At 42.5% G+C, this 25057-nt stretch overlaps 1 protein-coding gene across 21 annotated transcripts in view; it reads right to left on the bottom strand.

Moving 5' to 3' along the window:
* The window catches only part of LOC119027225 (adhesion G protein-coupled receptor L3-like), a 211437-nt gene that overhangs the window by 135005 nt on the left and 51375 nt on the right, over positions 1-25057 (bottom strand). For all 21 annotated transcript variants that reach the window (XM_037112192.1, XM_037112195.1, XM_037112203.1 and 18 more), the window contains exon 3: positions 20142-20361. In XM_037112192.1, the coding sequence (XP_036968087.1) occupies positions 20142-20196 (55 nt within the window). In that variant the 5' untranslated portion in view covers positions 20197-20361. The remainder of the gene's footprint in view (positions 1-20141; positions 20362-25057) is intronic.

Consider the following 25057-nt stretch of genomic DNA (forward strand, 5'->3'; position numbering starts at 1 on the left):
GTGGCGGAGGGGTGAGACGACAGAAGAAGTCCCTCATTATCGTGTCGTTTCATTTGGTTTCTCAGAAATCATTCAGACCTCAACACGGTAAAGCGCACTTGCCACAAACATCTCAGGTTGGAATAAATTAATTCATGCTGGTGATGAAAGCCATCAATTATCTCCCTCTTAATAGGAAGATTTATTCCGCCCCCCCGAGAAGTTCTGGTCTGGATCACACCAAACTTCTCTGAAAGTGACAACGGCAAAGAAACAGGGGAACTTATGTCAGCTGACTTAGACAGGTGCACTTAGACAAATGAGCAAATGAGACCGATATGATGTTGATTATCGATCTTCATGTTTTTGAGTGTCCTTTATTTTTTAGATATCTTAAACCCCACAAAAGGCCCGGAATGGGTTCCATTATATAACCTTATGTGATGAATCTTGACTTATTTAATCAATTTGCACAGAAACTTTACAAATTCTCAAGCTTAAAAGAATCATTGTGTTTTTTTTGTGTTTTTTTTTTTAAAAGGCTGCGGCTCGATTCAGGCCAGCGTCCCCCAAAGAAGCATTAAAAAAACATCAGAGAGGAGTGACGCCGTCAACACGGCCACCAGCAATCCCCTAATGTAAGCAAGTGAACGCATGCCAGTGATGTCTCGGATTACCCGGCTAGTCAACAACTGTACTGTAATTACATTTGTGCCCGGAGGCGGTGATTGATGGGGCTCATATTCCTCGGGTGCCAGAGCCAGCATCCTGCCCCGCTCGCACGTACCGCTGTCTACCTGTACACATCATCGCCACAGCTATCGACAAACGAAAAAAATCTTATCGAAAGTCATCCCATGTTCTGTCCAAGTCATCTCTCTTCCCCCCTCTCCAGTTAATACTTCAGAGGAGTATTTATATGCACTGTTTTTTCCTCCACTGAAGATTCTCCCGGGATAATTCCTCTGAGTGCACCGCTGAGTATGGGAGGAGGGAAGAAGGCCTGCAGGAGTGCTAGTTTGGGGAGGGTGAACTGGAGGGGTCACGCTGGATAGTTCCCATTACTTTCACACTGCAGAGCAGTGTTTTCAATCATGATGCCCACAAATGACATAACTCACAAATGAATATTTCAAAAACTGCAATTACTCACCAAAAAGGGCAGCAGAAAGGTCAGGAAGAGAATGTTCATTTGGAAAATGTCGCACCCCCACAGAGCGTATAAAAACCACTCCGGGAGGGGGGCTTTTGAGTTCTGATTGTGAGTTTAATAGTAAGAAGGGAAGAATTTAGCTGTTGAAAATCAGAGCTCATTCTTAGGTCACTAATACAAAACGAAGACCCATTACCTTCTCTGAACCACCGGGCATTGGAGTGCAGACGGAGCAGAGCAACAATGACATTTAAAAGTCATCATTAGTAACAAAAGAGCGGCCTTGGGGAGCTTGTATTTCATTTCATCTCTCAAGGAAAAGTGTCAGGGAGAAGAAGTTAAGGTCGACTGCCATGAACAATGACAATGAGGCTGACTACATGAGCCACCTCCACTTGGATAAACACATGTCGGGGGCTTGTGACGGTTCACAACAAGAGGAATGTGGTTTTAGATCATTCTCAGGCTTCAGCTTAAGTGCGTAAGCTCAGACACAGCGGAAAAATATCTCAATAAATAATAATGCTCTCTACAATTAGGCAGCCGGAAAGTCGGGCTAAGTGCCAAATACGTTCCGAGAAGAGGGGGAAAAAAATGTTTAGGCTATTAGAATGTGAAGATACAATATTTTATTCTTTAAAAAGAGGCTGCGACTCTGCAGCGGATGATACAAACTGAAAACTTAATGTGCGCGTGTTCGAGAGGGGGGCTGCATTCAAATGAACTCTGACTTCATTGAATTAATGGAAGATAGATGGAAGAGGGAGGAGGAGACGGCAAGGGAGCTGATTCAACAGATCAAATGTCTCTTTTTCCACCGAGAATCGCTGGATGGGTTCGGCCCCCAGAGCTAGTGATTAATTAGCGCATGAATCTGGATACCGTTATTTGATTACAACTGTCACACCCACTTCCTAGTTTGCAACAAACTGCAATTTCTGGAAGGGGACAAGAAATAAAATAAGTCATTTGCAAGACGACTTTGGAACGAGGGGGAGAAATCCTCGTGAACTGTGACTTGTGGTAAAAGTATCGCACTTTCAATAATGCATGAGGGATTATTTATCTTGAAGTGAGGAACAGTTCAGGCAAATTGTTCTCCCAAGTAAATTACGTTTACATATGGCCTAAGGCAAGCGAAATCTCAAAGGCTTTTTGCGCGGAGTGCAAAATTATCCAAGAACTTAACTGTCAAAGAACTCTGCAGATTTAAGGGAACACCATCATTAAACAATGTTTATGCTGCGTGAGACGAATTTGTGGCTTGGAACCAGTGCAATCGCTCTTGCCTGCTTCGCTCTTGCCTGCTTCGCTCAAAGTGGTCAGGCAACCTCAGGAAAAGTTCGACTGAATAAGCCATTTTAAAGAGACATGCAGCCGGATGACAGATAGCACCTCAGTAATGATGAATTCATGAGCTGACCGCGGGAACCATCGTGACAAACTTCTTAAACCTTACTTGATGGCTTTTGACACTTTGACCAACGGTGCTGCTAAGCACAATTAGCATTACTCATCATGACAGGGCCCAGATATCCATTCAGCACGGCGCATGATTGAGCCATTTGTTTTGCTTCTCCTCGCGCCCGCTGACACACATTTGAACACATTAATTGGCAACACACCACGTACTTGCAAATTCCAGCAGAGGGGGAAAGACTGATGGGGTGTTCTTTGCCGGGTGGCAACGTACAAACGCGAGTTTCAAACCGTCAGTCAAACTGCCCATGATGCCTGTGGGGGAAATTAGCTCTTCAGTGTTGACAAATTAGCTCTGAGGGAGGACCAGATACAGTGCAGTCATAATAAACTACCGCAACTTACTGGATCAACCTCCTCACAGGGTGAATATTTGATCCGATTCTTCCGAGGAGCTGCACGCAACATCCTCCCGGCGAAATCAAAAGAAAGCTGTCATGGCAGGGCAGAGATGTACTGACACAGTGAAAGTTAATAACTGTGAAAGTTAATAAATTGAATGCTAGACTGAGGGAAATCTGCAGAGCACAGCAGCTTCTCTCCCTCGGTGGTACACTCCCAGGAGACGGTAACCTCGTGTTTGTGTACACACGAGTAACAAATACAAGAAGCATGCCACCTCTCCATAAAGGCTTGATTCACATACTCAGAACACAGGGGTGACGCGTCCTTCCATCCAGCAAGCACTTTCTTTTAATTAATCACCACTTCAATTCATTAAGTGCATAGCCGTGGCAAGAAGGGGGAAAAAAATGAGGAAATGGGAAGTAAGTCTCCCATCAAGGTCTTATGTTTAAAACCACTTCCCTGTGCAAATTGCAACATTAGTTTCTTAGATCAAATCCACTCCAGCTTAGGATGCGTCAGTGATTCCTCTCACCGCAGCTCAAAGTGTTTGTACATTTAAAGTAGCTCAAATTGATCAGATTTAAATGGAACTTTTAGCATAGTTTAAAAAGTATTCCTTTGGTTACAGTGCTAAATTGGTGCAAGTGTTGGTCATTTTCCAATTTTCCTTTCCTCAGTGTAAACAGAACAGAGGCGCGTGTCCTGCTTTCTATCAGCGGAGTGGCGTTTTGTCAAGCCGGAGGTGCGTCTGCGGCGCTGGCAGCTGCGGCTCCTGACAGCGAGCTGGGCTTTGTTCAGCTCTCGTCATGTCTGACATCGTTTTGCTATTTCCTCTCCTCTCATTGCCTCCTCCATCCTTCCTGTAACCCACCCACATGTGCCGACATCACTCAAGGGAGCATCTCAGCCCAGACTAATGCACCTTGGCCCCCACCTACTGTACGCTGCTTCCTAGGCTCAAGTGAACACAATCGCTGTCGCGCGCGCACACACACACACACACACACACACACACACACACACACACACACACACACACACACACACACACACACACACACACACACACACACACACACACACACACACACACACACACACAGAGCTCCCAGAGCAGGCATGACTCAACATGCCCCTATAGTAACGAGTGCCCTGATGGTAATTGAGGTCAAAGAAAAGAAACAACAGGCTGATTTTTTTCATCCTGTGTGAGGCGGGAAGAGGTCTTTTCCTCACTCCTCCTTTTACCAAACATTATCAGATAGAACTGCCTAACAGCGGACCGGAGGGGAGGGCTCGGCTAAGTTTAGCATTGTGAACTGAGACAAGATGCGGTGCAGCCTCGCCAATCTGAACCTCTCTGGAAAAAAGGAGGACATTCAATGATCAGAGCAGGAAAACACTGGTGTACAGAGGCCAAGGAATAAAATGAAAACGCGTGCCTACATGTAAAACATCCTGTGGGAGCTTTTTTGGGTGTCAGCAAATTAATGTTACAATATTAATGTTGTAATGTTGTACACTGAAAAACATTATTCTGAAGGTACTATTCTAACACGCCTCCTTATAGCAGTCCTTAATTGAAGGTTCAGCTTTAAAACCAAAATGTACAGACTTTCTTTCTTTTTATATACAAAGTATCTGTAACACTTTATTTTAACCATCATTAATATATGGTAGCCTAATTTTATGGGGGGGGGGCTGTAATGGTTTACAATCAGTTGCAACGGCTTATGAATGTATTAATCACTTAAAATGCATTATGAACACCAGCAGTGAAATAATTACCTGATGTTTAAGTAATTTTAACTGTATTGTTATATAATAATGGTTATCATAAAGAATTCCAGTTGGAATATATTGGATTTATTGCTGCCAAGTTAACCACTTAGGCATCCTTAGCTTCTCCAAAACCTACATGCATGTGCAGTTGGAAGAAGTAATGACATCCTTAATTGAAGTAAGAGTAGCAATACCTCAAGATAAAAATGCTTTGATTACAAATTAAGTTCTGCATTAATACTTAGGTAGAAAAACAAAAATATTACCATCATCCTCAACTGTAGAGTGACAAGTATCGAACAGTATTTGAATAAATGTGCTTAAAAGAAACTTTTCCAAAACTGGTAGCAGACGTTTTATTTCTCTCTGTTTAATGTGATAATCACTTTTTTGATGAGTCTGTTTCCGTACGGCTGCTAAAATTAATATGTGACTAGCTTGTTTGTAACCGCAGCAGACAAAAAACACATCAAATAGACTCGAGTTACAGGCAGTGTGTTTTTAAAACCACAGGGAGTTCTTACCTGAATTCTGCTTTCTGCTTCATTTTGTTTTCAATCACACCGTTTTCTGAACATCTTCTGAAAATATGACACACTTCACAATCTAGCGGAGGAGTTTCAACATACTCAGTCTAATGTAAAGAATGCCTCTGTATCCTTTGACACCTCATGTGAATAACCAACGGCACTTCCTTTATTGCTCCAGCATATCACAGTATTGTAAAAGCTTCTGAGCTTCTTTTACATGAGATACAGGACAAACTGGCGAGAGAACACGTAGAAAATAGCTTCTCTTGTAATGAATAGGAGCCAGGCAATATCGCCGTCTGAATGGATCTCTAGGGCTCTACTCATCATTGTATTAATAGTGAGTGCATACTGAGCTGAACTCCCGCTCTGACATCAGGTGAGCGCCACCAGACTGGTCACAGCGTTCTGCTCTGACACAATAAGATGACAGGGATGATAGTGAAAGCAGCACTCAATCTGAGATGACCCCAATCAGTCAACAGTGGCAAAATAATGACCACAACTCTGCAACTCATCGATCAAACACACCAACAGGCAGTAACATGTTGAAGGCTGGTAAAAAAAATTTTTTAAAAATTTATTTTTCAAGTTGAAAAAAGCAGCTGTTCAAGGAGAGCATATTGGCTGTTGATGAAATGTTGAAGTAGAATTTCGTCTTCTGTTTGTCATGAAGGCTGTATAAAGAATTTGGCCTTGTTTGGAATTTGGGATGATGCGAAGTCAGGATGAGCATTTTTCCATTTCTAGCCATTTGACAATAAAACAGGAAATTGGCGCTCGCTCTGAAAGCGGCCTTGTTTGAACTTGTTTTCATTCTGTTCTATCAGAAGAAGTATCCTCGCCGAGGAGGACCGAGCGAACTCTCTAAATTAAACCGTGGTGATTTGTTTTCCGTGGAAATAAACCTTGGCCAATTCTCCTTCCCATTCTCCTGCGAGTGTATCTTTTTTTCACCGCAGTGTAATATCCGAGGGCCAAAAAGCATGAATTAATACCAATTAAAGCTTGGTGCTGTAATGTTTACTTACATAATGAAGAACAAGAAATTATTTAAATGACAAAATTAAAATGTGATTTCATGCATATGCATCTGTTTTCTTTTTAGGTTAACAAAGACATCACTTCTTATTTCTCTAATTATTTGTGCCAGTGGAGCTGCATTTATAATATCAAGCGCTGGCCAAAAAACAACATTTTTAGTCAAGCATACAGTAAAAATGCTTAAAAAAAAGACTCTTATTTGAGTGTTATTGCAAAAAAATGTTCATTCCCTCTGTGGATGATAAAACTAGTATAAAACTAGTTTAAGCTAAATCCCTGATAGGTTTATTTCAAAGGTATATAATGATTGTAGATAACAGTGAGATGAACTGGGGGTTGGGGGTTGGGGGTTTGGCCTATATACTGTAAAAACCTAAAGGGTGGTGCAATCTGATGTGGTGGGTGGCATCAGCAGATTAAAGGCTGTCTGTATCTGTACTTAAATGCGACCCACTTCTTTTGTTCCCTCCCCTGTGGTTTGTTCATTCTTACATGTGTGTTTATGTGTGCCCACTCTAATACATTATGCATTGGGTGGGGGGTGTTCCTCCCTGGGGAGTCTTGCTATCTGGCGCGCACACCTACGCGCTCAGTACGAGACACCGTTCAAGGATGACAACTTTTAAATCAGGCTCCCTGCTTGCTCTGTTGTGCTGCCTCCTGCCTGAGCTACGACATCACCGGCAAGGTGTAGCACTGATTCAATCTCATGTCGATCCTCTCCCAGCGCCACAGCCTGTCCTGTGGGACGGCACGAGCCGCCTCATAGGCCGTATCGTTTTCCCCCTGCTCTCTACAATACAGAGAGTTTTTTCAGTGGGGTTACAATGGCTAAGGCGCTAACTTGTAGCGAAGCATTGACATGCCGCCAGTCAATAGGCTGAAGCGAAGAAACAGGAGTGACGAAAGGGAATGTGTGGGTGACACTGCTGTAAAGGTGGATCTGAGAAGAAAGATAAAACAACAGGGGAAAAGCGAGATAAAAAAAAGGTTGTGAGGAGAAGAAAGGAGATGTGTTTGACACAGAATCCGAGTGTTTGAAATGGAGGTAATGTGAAAAAAAAAAAGTGATTCCTCAAACCACCCACAGAGTGAGGCGTAATCTCATTCCACATGTATGCAATCAAGGCAGTGCTGCTGAAATTAGGCTGGGTGGCTACGCTGCATCCGAGACACACAGCTGTGATGATCTGCTTTGATCGTCTTTTCTGCTTGTATTCAAAATGACAGGTATCAGACACGGGGTTATTGTGCGGATATAATGAGCGCTGAATATGTATGAAGCAACGTGTACCAATCAAACTCATCTGGCCGCGACTCTTAACATGTGGCACGCTGGAATCCGGTGACGAGCGTGAGAGGCAGGAGATGGGAAGGAATGCGAGATTTTGGGCAAAACATGCCACACATGGTTTCACACAAGCAGGTGTAGCGCCGTAATGCGTGACACAGTATCACATCGAGGCAGGCTTGCACCTCAGAAAACAATTAATTTATCTGGCAAAGCTGCCAGTGGAGAACTGAGAAGCTTCAGCGGCTGCATACATTAATTTGAGATGAAACTCTTCTTAAACATGTACCTCAAGCAAACTCAGATGGGCTCGATAAAAGGGTGCATAACACCTTTGGATACTACAGTTCGCACCCACTCTTTTTACAGGATTATAAAGGGGTCAATATGCAAGATGACCTGTCGAATGTCCTTCCGAACTGAGAGGAGGCAGCATGTTACAGGAGTGGCTGGTAACTGCTGCTAGCTGTAGCTGCTGTTGCTGTTAGCTTAGTTAGCCATCTAGCTAGTGATCCAGATGTGGTATTACAAGACAGGATGAACCAGGGCTAGCTGGTTAGCATGCTAACTTCTGTAGATATCTCTGCAACACAAAACACTGACATTTTTGGCATCAAGTCTTCGTCTATGTATATTTCTTAACATAGTCTTTATAAATCAGAACATTTTTTATGGTTATAAGAAGCATGTTATAACTTTAGCATGATTTTTAAAGTTGCACTCTGTGTTTAATGTACTCGCATTCCATTTGACTCGTTTACGACACAAGAAACGGGTCAAAAAGGCAACATGGGTGAAATCCAGACCTCTGAGTTAAAGTGTGGCCCCCGTGAACTTCATGGTGACCCCAGCGCAAAATACCCACCATTGTACGCACAGAGCTAACATGCTGCTGAGAAACATCTGCAGCCGGCCTATAAAAATGGCATGCAGTACTGTTTGATGCCGTCGCTCGCTGTGGAATGACATCGCTCGCTCTGCCTCTCCAGTTTCACCCCTGTTCCTCAGTCCATCTCGTGGCAGAGAAAGGAGCGTATTATCAGAGTGAAAAAGGATCTCCTTCTAACCCCCTCCGCCTCCTCCCGCCGCCAAACGAGGGGCCGTAATCGCAGAGGCAGAATGTGTGTGTGTGCTTGCAAGTGTTAATACTGTATGTGTGTGGAACCGGGGAGGCAAGAGGGAGTGCACCACTGGGGAATGTGCACCTGCAATTTCTCTCATTTGACACACTTGGTCTTTTGTAGGGGTCTCGGGCACAGGGAGATGTCTGAGAAAGTTACGGCCCCTGCCCCCTACTCACCCCACAAAAGACATCTTCACTGTGGTATTCTCAGTTTTAGATGGGGGGAGCTGAACAGAAGCACAGACACACACACACACCTCATCACTCGAGAGCCATCAGACGTAAACAAGTCTTGTAACAAAGCTGCAGGTCCATATGGGAGAGGAAAAAACAAAGACAGTAGTGGAAAACATAAAAATGAAACATATGGTTGGTAATAAAAAAAAACAGATGAAGGTCATACTCAACATGCACATTTAGTCATATAATTAATGGCTTTTGTATTTTTTCTTTACACACGATGCCGTTAGAACTTGGCAGATTCATTTATAATGAAGCACAGAGAGTCATAGGGTAGAAATTACATTTGAATTAAAGAAAAATGACCATATGTTCAATTTAATATTGTAGCTGGGGACTAATTTAATTTTAAGTTGTACTGCCCAGAGTAAAGTGAAGAGAGTAGAAAGTCCACTTTATTAAAAAGGGGCATTATTTTCGGTATTTCAGCCATTGCTGTTATCAGATACACTAACTCTCTACTCACCAACATTTAGAGATTCATCCATTAGTCGATGGAAAAGAAACTGCTGAATGCTTTGATAATTGATTTATCGTTTCAGCCATTTTTTTCAAGCATGAATATCAAACATTTGCTGTTTCTCAAAGGCAAGTTGCCACTTTTCTTTGTCATTTATCATCGCAAACAAAGAGTCTTTGTTTTTCGTTTTTAGCAATCTGAAGATGTCACTTTGGGCTCTGTGAGACTGTGCTGGGCATTTTATAGACTCAAAAAACAGCATTAATCTGGAAAGTAATCAGCAGATTAATTAATATATCAAATAAACTTTAGTTGCAGTGCTTAGAGCTGCAATCAAGGAATGTGTCTGTCCAAAGGGGGAACAATCAGGAGAGGTGAGAGGATCGTACAGGTTTTAAACAGACTGTCAGGTGAGCAAACTGCTGTAAACACACTGTCAACTTTCACTCTCTGTGCACAGTTTTTTTTTTTCTTTTTGACTGCTTGTTTTTTTTTGCCCCATCAGACTTGTCACCCAGATCCCAGATCTCATAAATGACTTCAGAGGGAACAGTGTCTGCTGAACTGATAAGACATGATGGCAAAAAGTACAAAAAGAATTACCCGTTAAGCAGAGAGTTACAGGCTTCTTTAGGGAGTATGTTTGGTGATCCATGGCCTAAACTGACGACTCCTCCCATGTCTGCTGTCAGCTGTGGTGTGAGACTGAGGCCAGGATGAGCCCCCCAGAGTCTTGATAATGTACATCTGTAGTGGATGCCGGTGAGGAAGATTTGTGTGCTCGTGTGTAGGAGGGCCAGAGAAGATGAAGATTAAGGAAGGGATGTGTGCTCATATCTGTGTGTGCTGTACGTGCAGTATATAAAACACATAAACTACAGTGTATTTCCCATCCAGTGTAAAGCACCAGAACTGTAAACTACTTGACCTTGGCATGTGTCCAAACAAGAAGGCCACGCTGAAGAGCTACCATTACTGTGGTGCTATCCATTCCCCTCTCCCCTTCCTTTTATTTTAATGAGAGCACAATTAATAAGGAAATGGAACGGCTTCCCAAAGGAGGCTGGTTCCTCCACAATGGAAGCCTTCTTTTGTCAATGGCTGTATTGAATTCCCCTACAAGGCCACTGGGCCATATTGAAGGCCATCTCCAGTATCACCCCCACCACCACCACCTCCCTTTTGCTCGCTCCCTTTCTCTCTTATCCTCAAGGTCTCATGGGCTAATCTGTGCCATGGTATCATTTGATCCCCACCCCTCACCCCCACCCCTGTGCTCCAAATGCAGACTTTACAATACTTCATATTGATTTGCTGGGATGAAATCACCATTTACTGTGCATGCTTGTTTTGTTCGATGACAGAGCTGAGGGAAGAGGGAGCTGGGTCACACACACCATCTTGCTGATAATTGGCCCACTGTGGTGGACTTGAGTTTGAGGGAAGTGGTATCAGATCTTTAGTAGTCTTTGTCTGTGTACGGACACATTCAAATTCAACCTGATAGCTCGAGTGATGGGTAGGAAAAAGAAATCAAAAGGAACAATAACTAATTAATCCTTTGCCCCTTTTTGTTTCTCAATTATTCCTTCTTTTGGTCAAATAAAGTTGGTACCGCTTCACCCCTTCCTCTCAATTGTATTCAAGAAGGCAGGTCTCTAATACCCTTGATTGCTCCAGGAACAGCGACAATCACTCACCAAACAATACAAGACTATTTATTCCAAGATTAGCCGCCAATACTGTGCAAATGAAGGTAGAGAACTAGTTGTTTAGGTGCTCACTGTTTGCTGCTGTGTAGCATTTAAACCACATTTGAAATAAGCTGTGGTCGGCATGCACAGGCTGTCAGAGCTTCCCTGGACATATGATCTGCAGGTCTCAGTGTCAATGAACAATGCCAAAAACACTACAATGACATCAGTAGTCCCGCTGATGTGAAAGACGGATGGCCACAGATGGAGCTAGCTAGCCAGATTGCAAGCCAGATATAAAAAGCAGGAGTGAAGATCAACCGATTCTCAAAACTGAATCAGAGATTCAGCCCGTTAATACATATTCAACCCAAAGTCTGTGTGATGTTCAGAAAAAGGGTTGATGAGGCTGTCAGCAACCTTTCTAAATAACTCCTCTTTGCACTCTCCTGCTATCTGGCTACGTTCCCCAATCACATACCCATTTTCAATGTATCCACCATTATGTACAATCCTGATTTTCAATGGGGGATGTGAGAAAAGTGGTGAAGTGCAACCAATGAGCGACCTTCTTTCAGCTGAAAAAAATCTGATGAAGATTGCAGTGGCTCTGATAATCCTCTGGTCACATCCCCGGGCGACGTAACAGTCCAATGAGCAACCAGAGGGATGAAGGGAGGTCAGTGGAATACGTGGATTATTTGTTTACACACCACAGAACAGACAAGGGTTGCTTAGCTAGAGTGCTCTTTCCTAACTGTTATGTTCTGAGGTTGTCTGGTGGTAATGCGTCTGTGTTTTGCTTCCAGCCAGCAATGGAGCTGATACAGCAGACTGTGAGCTGTAGTTTCCCCAGTAAACACACCGACCTATTAGGCTGTTGCAGCTGGGCTGGTTAGTACCCAGTAGCAGGGTAGCCAAGCTTCGGTATTTGAAATAGAAACAAAGGAAATAAGTTGAGCCACATTTTTAATGATCAGAAAAGGAAAGCTATCACAGCTGACTCAGATTGTATCGAATGGGCTTTGCATTACAGTTTATCACAGCATTACTAACTCATCTGTGATCTTGGACCTCAATATGTATCCGAGAAGGAGGGATGCACATCATTAACAGATAGCCTGGCAACTTCACTCCTACACAGCTAAAGCTAAAAAAAAAAAAACAAAAAAAAAAAACACACAAAAGATCTAACCATTAATGCATTTTATTAGCAACATGTGCATTAAAAAGGCAGAGACTCTAATCTAAATAATTAGCACACATGCATAGAGTGGAGCCCCGAGGCAAACATCATATGCTGCTGCAGTAACTATTCATCATGTGGGTGGGCAAGAGGACTGACAGCCTCACTCACACACCCTCATACTGTCGACCATGATTGTGAAAGCCTTACGGTGGGAACAGAGCTTACGGCGCCCATCCTACAAAGCTGACATATTTGCATATACAGCGCTATAGTGTCTTACATTGCAACATGCAATCATCTGCTCAGTCTTTCAGCACCTACTGTGTCATCAGAATGCAAATATGTCACATATGCAAACAGCTACATGCATGTGTTGGATTTTATATTTTACAGCCGAGAGATGAAAAAGCATATGTTGCTCGTGTAAATAGAACGTGTGGCTCGGGAAGGAAAAAGTAATTAATTTCACAAATTGAGTAAAGCATAGGTCGCCACATTGTCTCTCTGTGTGGTTTCTGTTTGCCCTTCCTGCTCCTCACATTCCGCCCACACCCCAAATTACTGCCTGACCCCTGCTGTTCTGCAGTGTGGGAAACCCTGTGGTATCGCACGCCCACCATTTTTGCCCTGTGAGCTGGTCTGTGGGGTTACTAAGCGATTCTCTCTCCACTGTGCCAGACACCGCAAACATATACGTGCACTCCGCACACGCGCCCATTATGCAGGCCTAATGTAAACCAGCATCCACTGCCACTTGACCTTGCTGTCAATATCTGTCCTCATTAAACACCATTCGGCCAGCTGCAAGTCCACTTTAAATGGCATCATTCAGCGCTTACCAAATTATGCCTGTGTAACTGGGCAGAATGAATGGGGAGTCGGGCTCATTTATTTGGAAGATATACACAGGTCCCACACCTATAAAACATGCAGAGGTATTTAACCCCACCCTGCCATTCTTAATGTTGCTGTCATTCATTCCTCTTCGGTTGCAAGTTCTGACAGCAATTTGGCAATGTCAAGCAGTCGCTACGGATGCCATGGGCAGCAAAGGCCATTCTTTTATTCCCCATATCAAGCAGGTATTGATTTTTCACTCATTACAGAAGAACATAAAAAGGGAAGGGGAGTTCTGAGCACCATGCCAAATGCCACACAAAATGTTACTGGGGATAACGGGGAAGTGAGAACTGGAACGGAATACAAAAAAGTGGATTTTTATAGCAGTTTATTTACTTTAAATTAAAGTACTTCTTTTCATATAACATCGCTTGTCCTGACAACAAGAGACCCGGTAAAACTGCTATACAAAAAGCAAGGAAAAATTAGCATTCAGGAAGAGGCTATGGAATAAGCTGGCATCCAAATGACAGCTGTGGAGGCCACCCTAAGGGTGGGTATAAAATCGAAGTAATTTTTTCCATAAGTGCAACACTATTATCTATTTTCAGGAAGCCTTGTGTGGCTTACGGGAAAAAAGCATAATCCATTTGTAGGAATAAAGAGAGGCAACTAAAAAAGAAGATCTGTTGAAGCATTAAACCCAAGGCGTCTTTAAGAACATCATCAAAACCATTTTCAAAGCAATCAAACTTTTATGTGGAAGTCGAGTAACAAAATTATTTAACCGAACATGTTGCAGGGGATAAATTGCTCTATCATTAGATCAGATATCTGTGGATCTCTATGCAGAACACTCCTCCAGTGCTCAATACAATAAATCAAGCCTCAGACTAAACTGAATTATGTTTATCATCATGTCAGGAGCTATAATTTCATGCCTGCACAGATCAAGTGCAGTGACCGTGCACCAGGGACGGGCTAATGTCAACGGGTACAAGCTGTGTTCCTGCCTTTCGTCTGTTTAGTGCTTTTGTGGCCTTGCCTTGACATTTATTGCACCAGTATGTGCAGAACACTCCACATTCCAAGCGCCGGTTTGAGGGATGTTGTACGCATTATCAAACCCTCATCTAGTTTGAATGAGGCGCACTACCTTGCACAACTAGCACTGAGCTCTAACAAAACAAACACACAAACGAGGCTGGAAATAAGGGTTTTAAGCCAGAGCGGTGCGGCTCTGGGAATGACGATGTCAAGCAGTCCACTACTTTGGTCCAGACAGAAATATCTCAAAAGCAATTGGCTGTATTACCACGAGATCATACACATCCAGCTCCCCCTCAGGATGAGTGGTAGGAACTCAGTCAGACATCAATGTGTCCAAACCTTTGATTTATGTCTGAATAACTGCATAATTAATGACATTAATGATGTAAACACACAACAAATTACCTTCTATGGATTGGCATGACAGCATTTAGCTTACTTTGCTCACAGTGTGGCTGCAGATGCTTGTAGGCTTGTTAATTGATTTAAAACAAAATAAACTGGTTGTTTTTTTTCAGCATTTCATTTATTTATTCATTTTCTTTCTTATGATTTAAAGTCACTGTCACACAGCTATAGCACAACATATGTTTTGTATGAAGTAATTTAGCTGTTCATTTTCTGTATATGTAAATGTCATTCACTGTATGCGTATGCAGATTGTCCATATGAGCACAATACCTGGCCATAATAATGCAAAACAAAAGACAGACGGAGACTCGGTACACTCGTGTGCACAAGAGATATGAACGGTGCATAATTGGTAAGAGATCTAAAAGAACTGAGTACTGACCTGAAACACTTTAAAACCCGCTGTGGTAATGACAAAATAGGTTTGTTATGTGATTGTGTTTAAAATTGGAGCTCAGCCTGACACCTGCCTACCACCAGGAACCATTATTGGACTAATTTGAGATTAAGTGCCTTGTTCAACTGCACCTCACCTGCAGTCACGGTGAGGCGCACACTCCAAAAAAAAAGTTCTCTCGGCTCACTTCCTCGACTTTAAGCCTTCCACCTCCCACTCACTTTGCACCTCAAACTGTAACATACAAAAAGGCCTGTTTTCGTCTCATTGACAATTTGGCTGTACAAAACCTACAGTCATTACACTTTTTTTCTGTTTACTTCCACCAAAGAGAAAAGAGTCATCGTACGGTAATCATCCCCTTTCCTCACCTTCATAAAACACAGACACTGTTCAATGTTTCCTTAATCTTACGTCGCATGCAAATGTGCACATAATTTACGAGCAGCACTGAGGTACTGGGTGTGTCTGCCCGTACATTATGCCGCTGCAAATAAATGATTGACATCCACCCACTCCAAAGCCCACTTATTTTCAATGCTTGAAGAGGCATCTCACAGTCACAACAAAACAGTACATGCCTCAGTAGGCTCTACAAAGAACTTTCTCCCGCTTTGAAATATGAGCTCAAATAAATCATTTGTTTAATTAATTAAGCAAATTAGGCAAATCCAGGGATGCCTTGGCGGATGGAGTCGGTGCCCTGGCACAAGGAGATTAATTAAGTGGATCGGGTACGGGAACACTGAGACTGACATTGGAGTTTAATGCTCTTGTTTGGTTAGATAAGGCTAACCTTAGCATATTGATGCGGATGGCCCTACGTGAGCAGCGGAAGGTGTTTGTGAGGTGATTGTTGGCATGGATTCAACGCTGTGCAAGCTACTGGATTCTTCTTCTTTTCTTCATTTCAAATTTACTTTATATTTCTTATCAGAATTCAGCCTTGCCCCTCCCCGCAATAGTAGCTTTCCTGTAATGTGACCCAACTGATGGTATCTGTTCACTAATCACATTGGAAAGCTCATTTTCTTCATCATTTTTATCTTTTTCCATCAGGTTCCGTCTTTCCTGTCCATTTTCTTCATCCTCCCTTAAACCGGGAAACCATGATTTCTTTTACAAACTAGGGATAATGCCGAGAAAATGAAAGGAAAACACAAGATGGATATTACATGTACCTTTTTCATGCAGAATTGCCACTTACCTGTCATTGTTCAGAAAGCTAGAATAAAAAAAAAACACAAACACACACATATGCTAAGCAGATGTGTCGGCACACATCTGCCCGGCCGTCTCGTTCCATCCCTCATTACGTACCTATCCCACCCCGGCAGGACGTGATCTGCTTCCCGGCTTGATGTATGCACTAGTATCTGACCATGAAAAATATGTGTCAGACTTCACGCTTTCGTCTGCTGGATTGGTCCACAAGCCACCATCCATTATAGCCGCTATGTCTCAGATTCCATGGGGTAGTATTAAGTGGAATGAATATAAAATCCTTCCTGGAGCTTTTTTATGTGCACAGAAACACATGATTAATGTGCTGCTCAGGCGTGGCCTGAGTGTTTTGGACGCTGCTTCTCCATTATTATTCACCGTTACCAAAACAATGACAAGGATGCGTTTTACTTATTTGTCAACCCAGTGACTGCATCTGTGATAGAACTTTCTATTAATCTTGCAAGACTTATACCTCCACACACACAAATACACACACACACACACACACACACACACACACACACACACACACACACACACACACACACACACCACAAACAAAAGGAAACTTGAAGCTGATGCATGAGCAAACACACAAACAAAAACACACATATGTCCGCCCACACATCCCCCACCACTCCTTAGGGTGCGTTCTAACATTGACTTTTTTCATGACGCTGCTGTGTCACTTGTCCAGAAATATTCCTCATTTTTCCTCAGTTGAGAGTAAAGTGTCAGACAGTTTGGTACGTGTTGACATAAAGATAAAGACACGAAAGGACAGGATGCTGTGAAGCTCCAAATGCGGACTCTCAGCCCACACCGCCACGCAAGTGTCTACACACATGTGATTATTAAACGGGAATATTGGCATGTGTGTCAATAGATAGAGTGCTATTCCTTGTGTTTGAATCCAGTCACCCATGCATGCCTGTGCCTGACTTGTGTTTAGACAAAAGGGGCTATAGATCCCAAAGTAGGCCAGCATCCCCTGGAGTACACGTTTCCAACACTCTCAGGGAGAAAAATGCACAATGACACCGCAGTGAATATTCCCACTGCTGCTTTCCCAGCTGCAGAACAATTCACTGGTAACATCTGGCTGTGTCCACTTATAGCATCAAGGTTGGGTTGGGTGTTAAATGATTGCGTTTTATTAATAAAACTACCATATTATTTATTCGGGATGTCACGCCCAAAACACTCATATGCAGAGTTCTTTCATTACTTAGAGCACTAAACCGCCACACCACTTGCTGGTTTGTCAGTTTGATGTCACCTAGTCCTACGGGATCGATGAGTGATTGATTGTTTGGGTATGAGGAAAGAAGTAGAATGATTGATTTAAAGGACTGTGAAGCTGTTTTTGCACGTTTTAGCCCATTTGTAACCCATCATGAGCTTAACACAATGGCAGTGTGGAAGATGCGAAAATCATACCATAAATTCAGAAAACTATGGTATGCTTGGAAGCGATACTGCACTAATGTGAAGTGTGCAAGATTTGTTGTTGTAAACGGGCTCAAACATGCTAAAACACATCTTAGGCCCTTAAATAAACCACAACTGGCACATGGTGTCTATGGTGGACACGTTTCAGGAGCATTTCACAGACATATATCTTCTTTAAACCACTTCACATCAATCCCCCGTGACACTTTCTAATTGGCTGAGGCTGATTGTCCTCCAGTTAGGGTTTACCCAGCCAAATGGAGCATCAATATGCATTTCCCTAACCCAAAGATATGCTTGAGTGCTTTCAGATTCGATGGTGTTTGTGGACAATAGATTTTTTTATTTAGAGGGCAGCGTGTATCTCCTCAAACACATTATGAAAACCCAAGAATAATGTCTGGAAGTGCAGATTGAAATGCATTGCATTGCATTGAAGATCCACATGGATAGGTCAGGAGATTCTGTGTGACTGACACATCTGTTGTACACTTTAGCACTTTAGAGTCAATGCTAGTCAAATAGAAGGTCGAGAGGTTAAAACAATAAGGCTGTCTGCTATATGCTTCCTGCACGGATGTGCCTGTGCATCATTCCTAACAGAGGGCTGGATAGAGGGTCACAGCAAATCTGTGTACATTTGGTACTAAATTGTGCTGGTCAGCAATAGATAGTTAAATATGTAACTGTATGTTTGGGTATGGGCAACACGCACCTACATCTCACCTAGCAGGTTTGTAAGATTAATACTGAATGGATTTAAAGTGGATTGCAAGGTGAATTCTCCTAACATGTCAATACTCCAGCAATTGCAATTGCAAAATTAGGTTAATACAAGATGTCTGTCCTTTTCCATACAACATTTGGAAGGATCCATTGTGCTGTTTATTTTGTTTTTCCACTCAGACAGAGTGCGTCAGAAAGCTAGGCTAACTAGTCTCTGTGAGGAAAGAGGAAACTCGTCAGCCTAGCTTGCCAACATTAGTGCTGATTTCCGGAGGACACCACATTATAGAGAGGAGGGGCTCTAGTTAGCTTTAGCCGTAGGGTCCGGTTGGCAAATGGCCTGACTCAACAACGGGGAGCCCTGTGACCTCAGGCCCCCGTATGTTACTCAATGGTTCCAATCGAGACACGGAATTAACGCAGAGAGGCTCGTTGGGAGCGCACAGATGGGAGTGGAGCATAAAAACATCAGTCCCCAGCTGGTTAACTGCATAATGTAGCCATTGGAGCTGACGCATTATTATGAACCAAAAAGATATTGAACCAATCAAATTAGCAGTAACCACATCGTCAGTCAGACAAACACCGAGGATATTTGGTGGTTTGACAGTGAAAATGATTTCTTTATTCCAGTCCTAGTTTCAAAATACAACCCTCAATTTCTATATTCCGTGCTTGTAGCTCTTTTGGCTGACTAATATGAAATAAGCTTCTCCATAATGTCTCAACCTCTGTTCAAAAGATCTCCCTAAAGAAGATGTATGACGTGTCGCTGTCCCCTGACCTCTTCGTATTGAGCATTAAGGCAAAACTAACGAGGCAGGAAAGTAGGAGTTCATTAGCGTTAGTGAGCCCAGTAGTCACCGTCCTGCGAAGATATCGCAGCACAAAAACTATTCAATTAGCTTCAAATCTCCCATAATGATTTTACCCATATCAAATTAACACTTCTATGGGCTGTATCCCACTCCCCACACTTCCCATATTATTAAACCGTCATTGACTGTGACCAACCACCCCATCCGCACAAACACACACACTTCTTCATACAAAGAAACAGCCCGACCTCCCCTACTGACGTCTTTTAGTCTGAATTTAAATGACTTCATTTAGTCTGTTTTTGAAACAATCCACCAAAGGCCAAAAGAGAAACGATGCAGATCTACAGCGGTTTCCGGTTACAGAGACGAGGGGAAAAGAAAGACTTTGCAACTTAATCTGAAGATCTTTATGCGTGAAATGACAAAACACATTTTTTTCTCCTCCTGCAGGTCCCTCTATCCTAAACAAGGCACCGCCACAAAGCCAAAGCAGTGTTAATGATTCCTTGAAAGTAATTTTGGTTTGTTTTCCAATTGCCAGAAGAGCAAGAGACTGAGACAAGAGACAGAGGGACAGATCTAAAAATAGGTAGTAAATCAGAGAATGAAACAGACAGAGAGTGCAAATAAGAAAAGTGCAGAAAAAAAAAGTTTCAGGGGATTTAGAGAGTAAAAAACTGCTAATTAGCAAGAGGAGTGAGATAGACGCCGAAGAGACGACTGACAAAAAAAAGTCAGAGGCTTTTATCGCAGTTGTCTGACAGATTCTGGCACTTAAATAGCAAGAGGAGGACATTTTGGTACAGCCTCAAACTACGCAAGTCACAAAATACAAGAGGTGTGTTTTTGCGCTCACATCTACACACGTCACATGGATACAAACACAGACGCACAGACAAACTCACCCAGAGCGGCTGGTGCGAAGAGGCTGGCGAGGACAAGCAGGCGTGCGGTCCACATGGCCTCCTCCTCTTACCGCCCCGCTGCTGAAGGTCCCAGTTGAGGTCAGTCTTTTGCTGGCGAATGCCCGAATCGGGTGCTTCCTTTATGGCACGGTTCCCTCCACCGCGCCACTCTTCCCACAAGACCACAAGTACAGTTGCTGTTGCAGATGCTGTCGAAAATCTGTCAGAGGCAAAAACAAAACCAACAAAAACATACGTGTTAGCTGTGCAGAAGTTTTTAGGCAAATGAGTTCTTTGTTCATTTACAGGAACAATGGGCGTCTTTTCCAGTAAAGAACCGCAACAGATGGATGCACCACAGCTTTATCATCCTCATGTGCGGTCCTTATGGCATTGTGGGCTTCAAGTTGTCATCAAGTGACTGGGTGCAAGTTGCTCAGTCTCCAGTCATCTGAACTCATACCGGGTGCGATCAACCAAACACGAAGGCAGTGCGAACCACTGAATGTATTTTTGGACTTTCTGTGGTTGCTTGCTCGTCAATGTGTTAACTCCCCCACCTTACCAACAAATCACTCCCACAGAGCGACAAGGAGGGAGCGACGAAGCGCGCGTTGCTTTGGGATTTTGAGAACTATGCATGTGTTTGCCGTATTACTCATGTTTGTCCTTGCACGCGCATATGTGCTCCAGACCTTGTGTGTTATTGCAAGAGCTGATGGTAACCGACATAAGAATCTCTGCGGTGTTTTTCCCCTTCCTGCGGGCATGTACCATAATTTCACAGTTTGAGTCTTTGCACCTGTGTATGTACCCGCACGGGCTAAGAAAAAGCTACTGTGCTCTCAGGCTTCGCTCCAAAATTCCAGTCAACAAAATGGCTAAACAGCTACACTCTGAAGAGCCGAACGAGCCGGAGATACCTTGACCTCCTTTAAAGCTCGTGGGAGAGCCATCAGCAGTGCATGCCTGACGCTGGATGAAGTCATCATTGAGATCAAATTAATTGCAGACATCACATGTGATTTACACGGTGTTGGCTTGTGACTGCTGTGAGATTTACACTTCTGAATGTGTCAATATAATAGGGGCACTATGTAATTTCTCTCAAGAGGAATTACAAACTCAGAATATTCATAATATCAAGGAGGCAACAAACAAACAGTCTCAAGAAATATCTGTCTTTTCCATACATGAATAAACAAGCTGTTTTCAGAGGAAAATCAGGTCCCCAGAAGCTAGAAAGGTGGCAGGGTCCGCCAAATATAAACAATGTATGACATGATGAAGCTGTGCAGTCCTTTAAGGTCAGTTTATTTCTTCATTTAGTCATGAAAACACAAAATGTATTTGTTTAGACTGTTTATTTAGAGCTTTTTTCTTCTGATGAAAATGTCTTCCCCTAAACTACACAGTAAGCGGACGTTTATGGCTTCAAATCCCATAAGTGAGGGACGACAGATGATGAGAAATCTTATATTCCATCTATATTCTGATGAGATTATCCCCATCAAACCCGTATCATGATATTAAGGTTAAGTCTGCTTTAATGATTAGGCAATCCAAACCCCTCTGTTATCCACCATCAACCATGATCTGCGGCAGAAATATAATCTCTGCAAAATGATACAAGCCAAAGAGCGCACACACAACGCTAACCCTTGCACATTAGGCATTCCGCACCGGGTTTAATATTGCAGCCGGTTAATTCCATTGTGGGATGCCAGAAAATCTAGTTACAAAAGGTCAAAACGTGAGCACTGCATCAAAGGACAAGCCACTGGGGGGAGGGAGAAGCCGACTGACATCAAAATCTCAAATCATACCAACACTATGTTTTTCAACACGTGGAGTTGCACGCACTGAATTCTTTGGTGGCGTTTCTCCCCCGATCCCAAAACTCTCTTAATCCCCCGTTTATTTTTCTTTTTTAAAGAAAATCCTACATTAGATTAATCAGATTTTTCTCCTCTTTTGAGCAGATATTAATGGGTTTAAAGAGAAGGGCAGCAAGCCTATCATGAGACTCTGTATAAACAGACCATTTGGGCAATATTAGGAGGTTATGGTCGTGTGCTCATCAGTAAAGTCTTGGCAGGAGGCCATGAGCAAAAAAAAAAAAAAACAAAAAAAAAAAGCTAGAGCCTTAACAACTCATCGGAACCACATCTGATATATTGTTGACTTCAATCCTTGGATATATATATTTATATACTTATACATATGGTGACAGGACTTTAAAGACATTAAAATAGCAGTGTAAGGGAGTGAATTCCATCAAAGAAATATCCTTGTGAGTAAACAGCGCTGACAGGTGCAGGAGAGCCAAATTAAATACATTATGACATCAAATAAGATGACTCCTGTGACAAAAAACATATAATTCCAGGAGAAATCACATTCATATACATTGTCACAAAGGCAAATTGGACCTGAAGGTTTATATTGTAGGACAAGCTTGAGATAAGTGGCAGACAAACGGACTGAAAAGGAGGCATGTTGAAATACATATATCAAACAATCTATCATCCATTCATGGGAGGATTGTTGGCATATGGGTTTTGTTTTGCAAGTTGGCACCCCGACTGTCACACAAAATGTAAAAAAAAAAAATCAGGATCAGGAAGTAGAGGGAGATAGAGGCTGTGAAGACAGTGTGAATATACAGTCGGCAAGTGATGTGTACGTGCGAGAGTGAGACTCCAGTGCACCGTATCTCACAGCGCAGCCGATAAAGCAGAAGCTACTTGCACAGGTGTTGCTTAGAAATAATCACATAAAAAGAAAAACACTTCACTATCACAGTTGTTAATTTGTTCTCAAGAAAAAAAATTAAAAAGAAAAAAAAAAACAAAACATGTGGGCTTAGGTACAGGGACCACAAAAACATAAAATACATATTTATGAGAGGGGCTTGGACCCTGTTCAATGCTGAAAAAAGGAGGAAGTTAAAAAAGAAAAAAAAAGACAGAGCAGTAGTCCGGCATTGCCAACTCGTCTTGTATTCCAGAAGGAGCCTTATGATACATTATGGTGCTGACGTTTCAAGGGTACTTGTTCTGAGGGGGATTTAGTATAACTCCCTTAGATAAGCTGGCCAACATTTAGCGGGCCCAGCAGCACCGACCGCGGCTTCTGTTCTCAGCCACATCAAGGAGACTTCTTCATTACTGCTGCGCTGTTTCCTGCAACCTTTTTTCTAATCAGCGATGATGCTGTGTTTTTTTTTTTTTTTTTTGTTATTTTAGGAACCCTGCACTTGCCAAAGCGGCTCAGATGAAACCTGACAGATTTAATTAATTGACTTTTCTATCTAGTTAAAGCAAAACGGAGTCGGGTGATATAGAAGGTAACAGCAGCAGTTGTTGTCTCGCAGCAGTCATGTGACTTGGAGATAAAGACAAATGGGAGGCAAAGACCGATGAGGGAAATGGAACCTATTAGTTTGATCCAAAATTAAGGCTGCATTCAAAGAGAGTAATTCAGACTAAAAATGCCAAATATATATGAGTCTTTTTTCATACATGTGCAACAAGCTCAAATATAAATGCATTATTCACGTGTGGTGATGGTGGAGATGACAAAAACACCTTTCTGGAGAGGTGTTGAAGATGCCTGCATTAATCTGAGAAGAAGATGTTTGGCTCCGCTGATTTACTACTAAACACCTTCCCGCTACAGTATGTTGACACCGATAACGCTCCTGTGCTCCTCGGATTGGGTGAGAGTCAAACGTGTTATGTTGCAATTAGGCAACGATGTGTGACTGTGCTATGTCAATGACACAACACCTGAAAATAAAAACCTCTGGAGGGCCGAGCTGGAAGCCTAAATACATTCTACCGAATAAAAGAAAAACATTATATACACAGCTCTTTTTTGGGGGGGGATTTTTGCACCGCCTGTCACGGCTACAGAGTCATTTCTGTCACGGAAAATTGTTGGAGGCCATTTTATATATTTCACATCAGCCTGGCCAGCCTGTAAAAAAGCTTCCTTTTCTTTCCTTCTTCCTACCAAGAGCTCGACTGAGAGTGTGCCAGGAGTGAAATACAGTACGCCATTGGTTTTGCATGCTTTTTACATATGCTTTTCATTCTTAAATACACAACTGGTAGTTTACATATGAGTCACTGTCTCTCCACTGTGATTGCTGCGCAGCATCACTGAGCCCTGATCCACTCTGAAAAGATGTGACGATCCTGACATATCAACTGCAGTGCATGAAATCCTAATGCGTCTTAAATGTGAGGATTTTCATACATTCTTCGTCACATCATATAACAAATGAAGAGGCTTTAGGTTTTGGACTGTCGGTTGCACAATTGAGTCAAGTTGTGATGAGCAGGCTTTCAGGTTTTTTAAGGTTTTATAGATTAAAAAGTTATAATCGATAATGAAATGAATCATAGCTGCAGCCCGTCCATAAGCATCCCTGCTTATTGATTTGTAACATTGCCCACAATACAACCACATTTATTAAACAGGTAATTAACCAAACCCCCCCCCAAAAAAACAGCCTAGCTTCTGCTGCCTCACTCAGTATTTCATTATATCGCCTGATCACACCTGCAGCTATTTGCCAATAAGTTTAGTTCAGTATTATATTTTTCTGACCAACTGTCCAAAATCCACAACATCACACAAAGAATAGCAGCAAATGCTGACAGCTGGGGAGCTGGAACAAGGGAAGGTTTGGCATTTTTACTTGAAAAGTCACTGAATCAATTAACTGATTAGCAAAGATCTTGCCGAAGAAAGTCAATTGTACTCGGCTTCAGCTGTACTGATATGATTTTAATGAAGAGGCTTTCATTCCGAGCCTGCGTGCATCCCTAACGGCCGCTGAAATGTATCTGAACACGTCTGAACATGTTTTTAATCAGCACTCATCTTCTCATATGAGGTCTGCTCAC

The sequence above is a fragment of the Acanthopagrus latus genome, chromosome 10 (genome assembly GCF_904848185.1).
Source record: "Acanthopagrus latus isolate v.2019 chromosome 10, fAcaLat1.1, whole genome shotgun sequence".
Taxonomy (NCBI): domain Eukaryota; kingdom Metazoa; phylum Chordata; class Actinopteri; order Spariformes; family Sparidae; genus Acanthopagrus; species Acanthopagrus latus.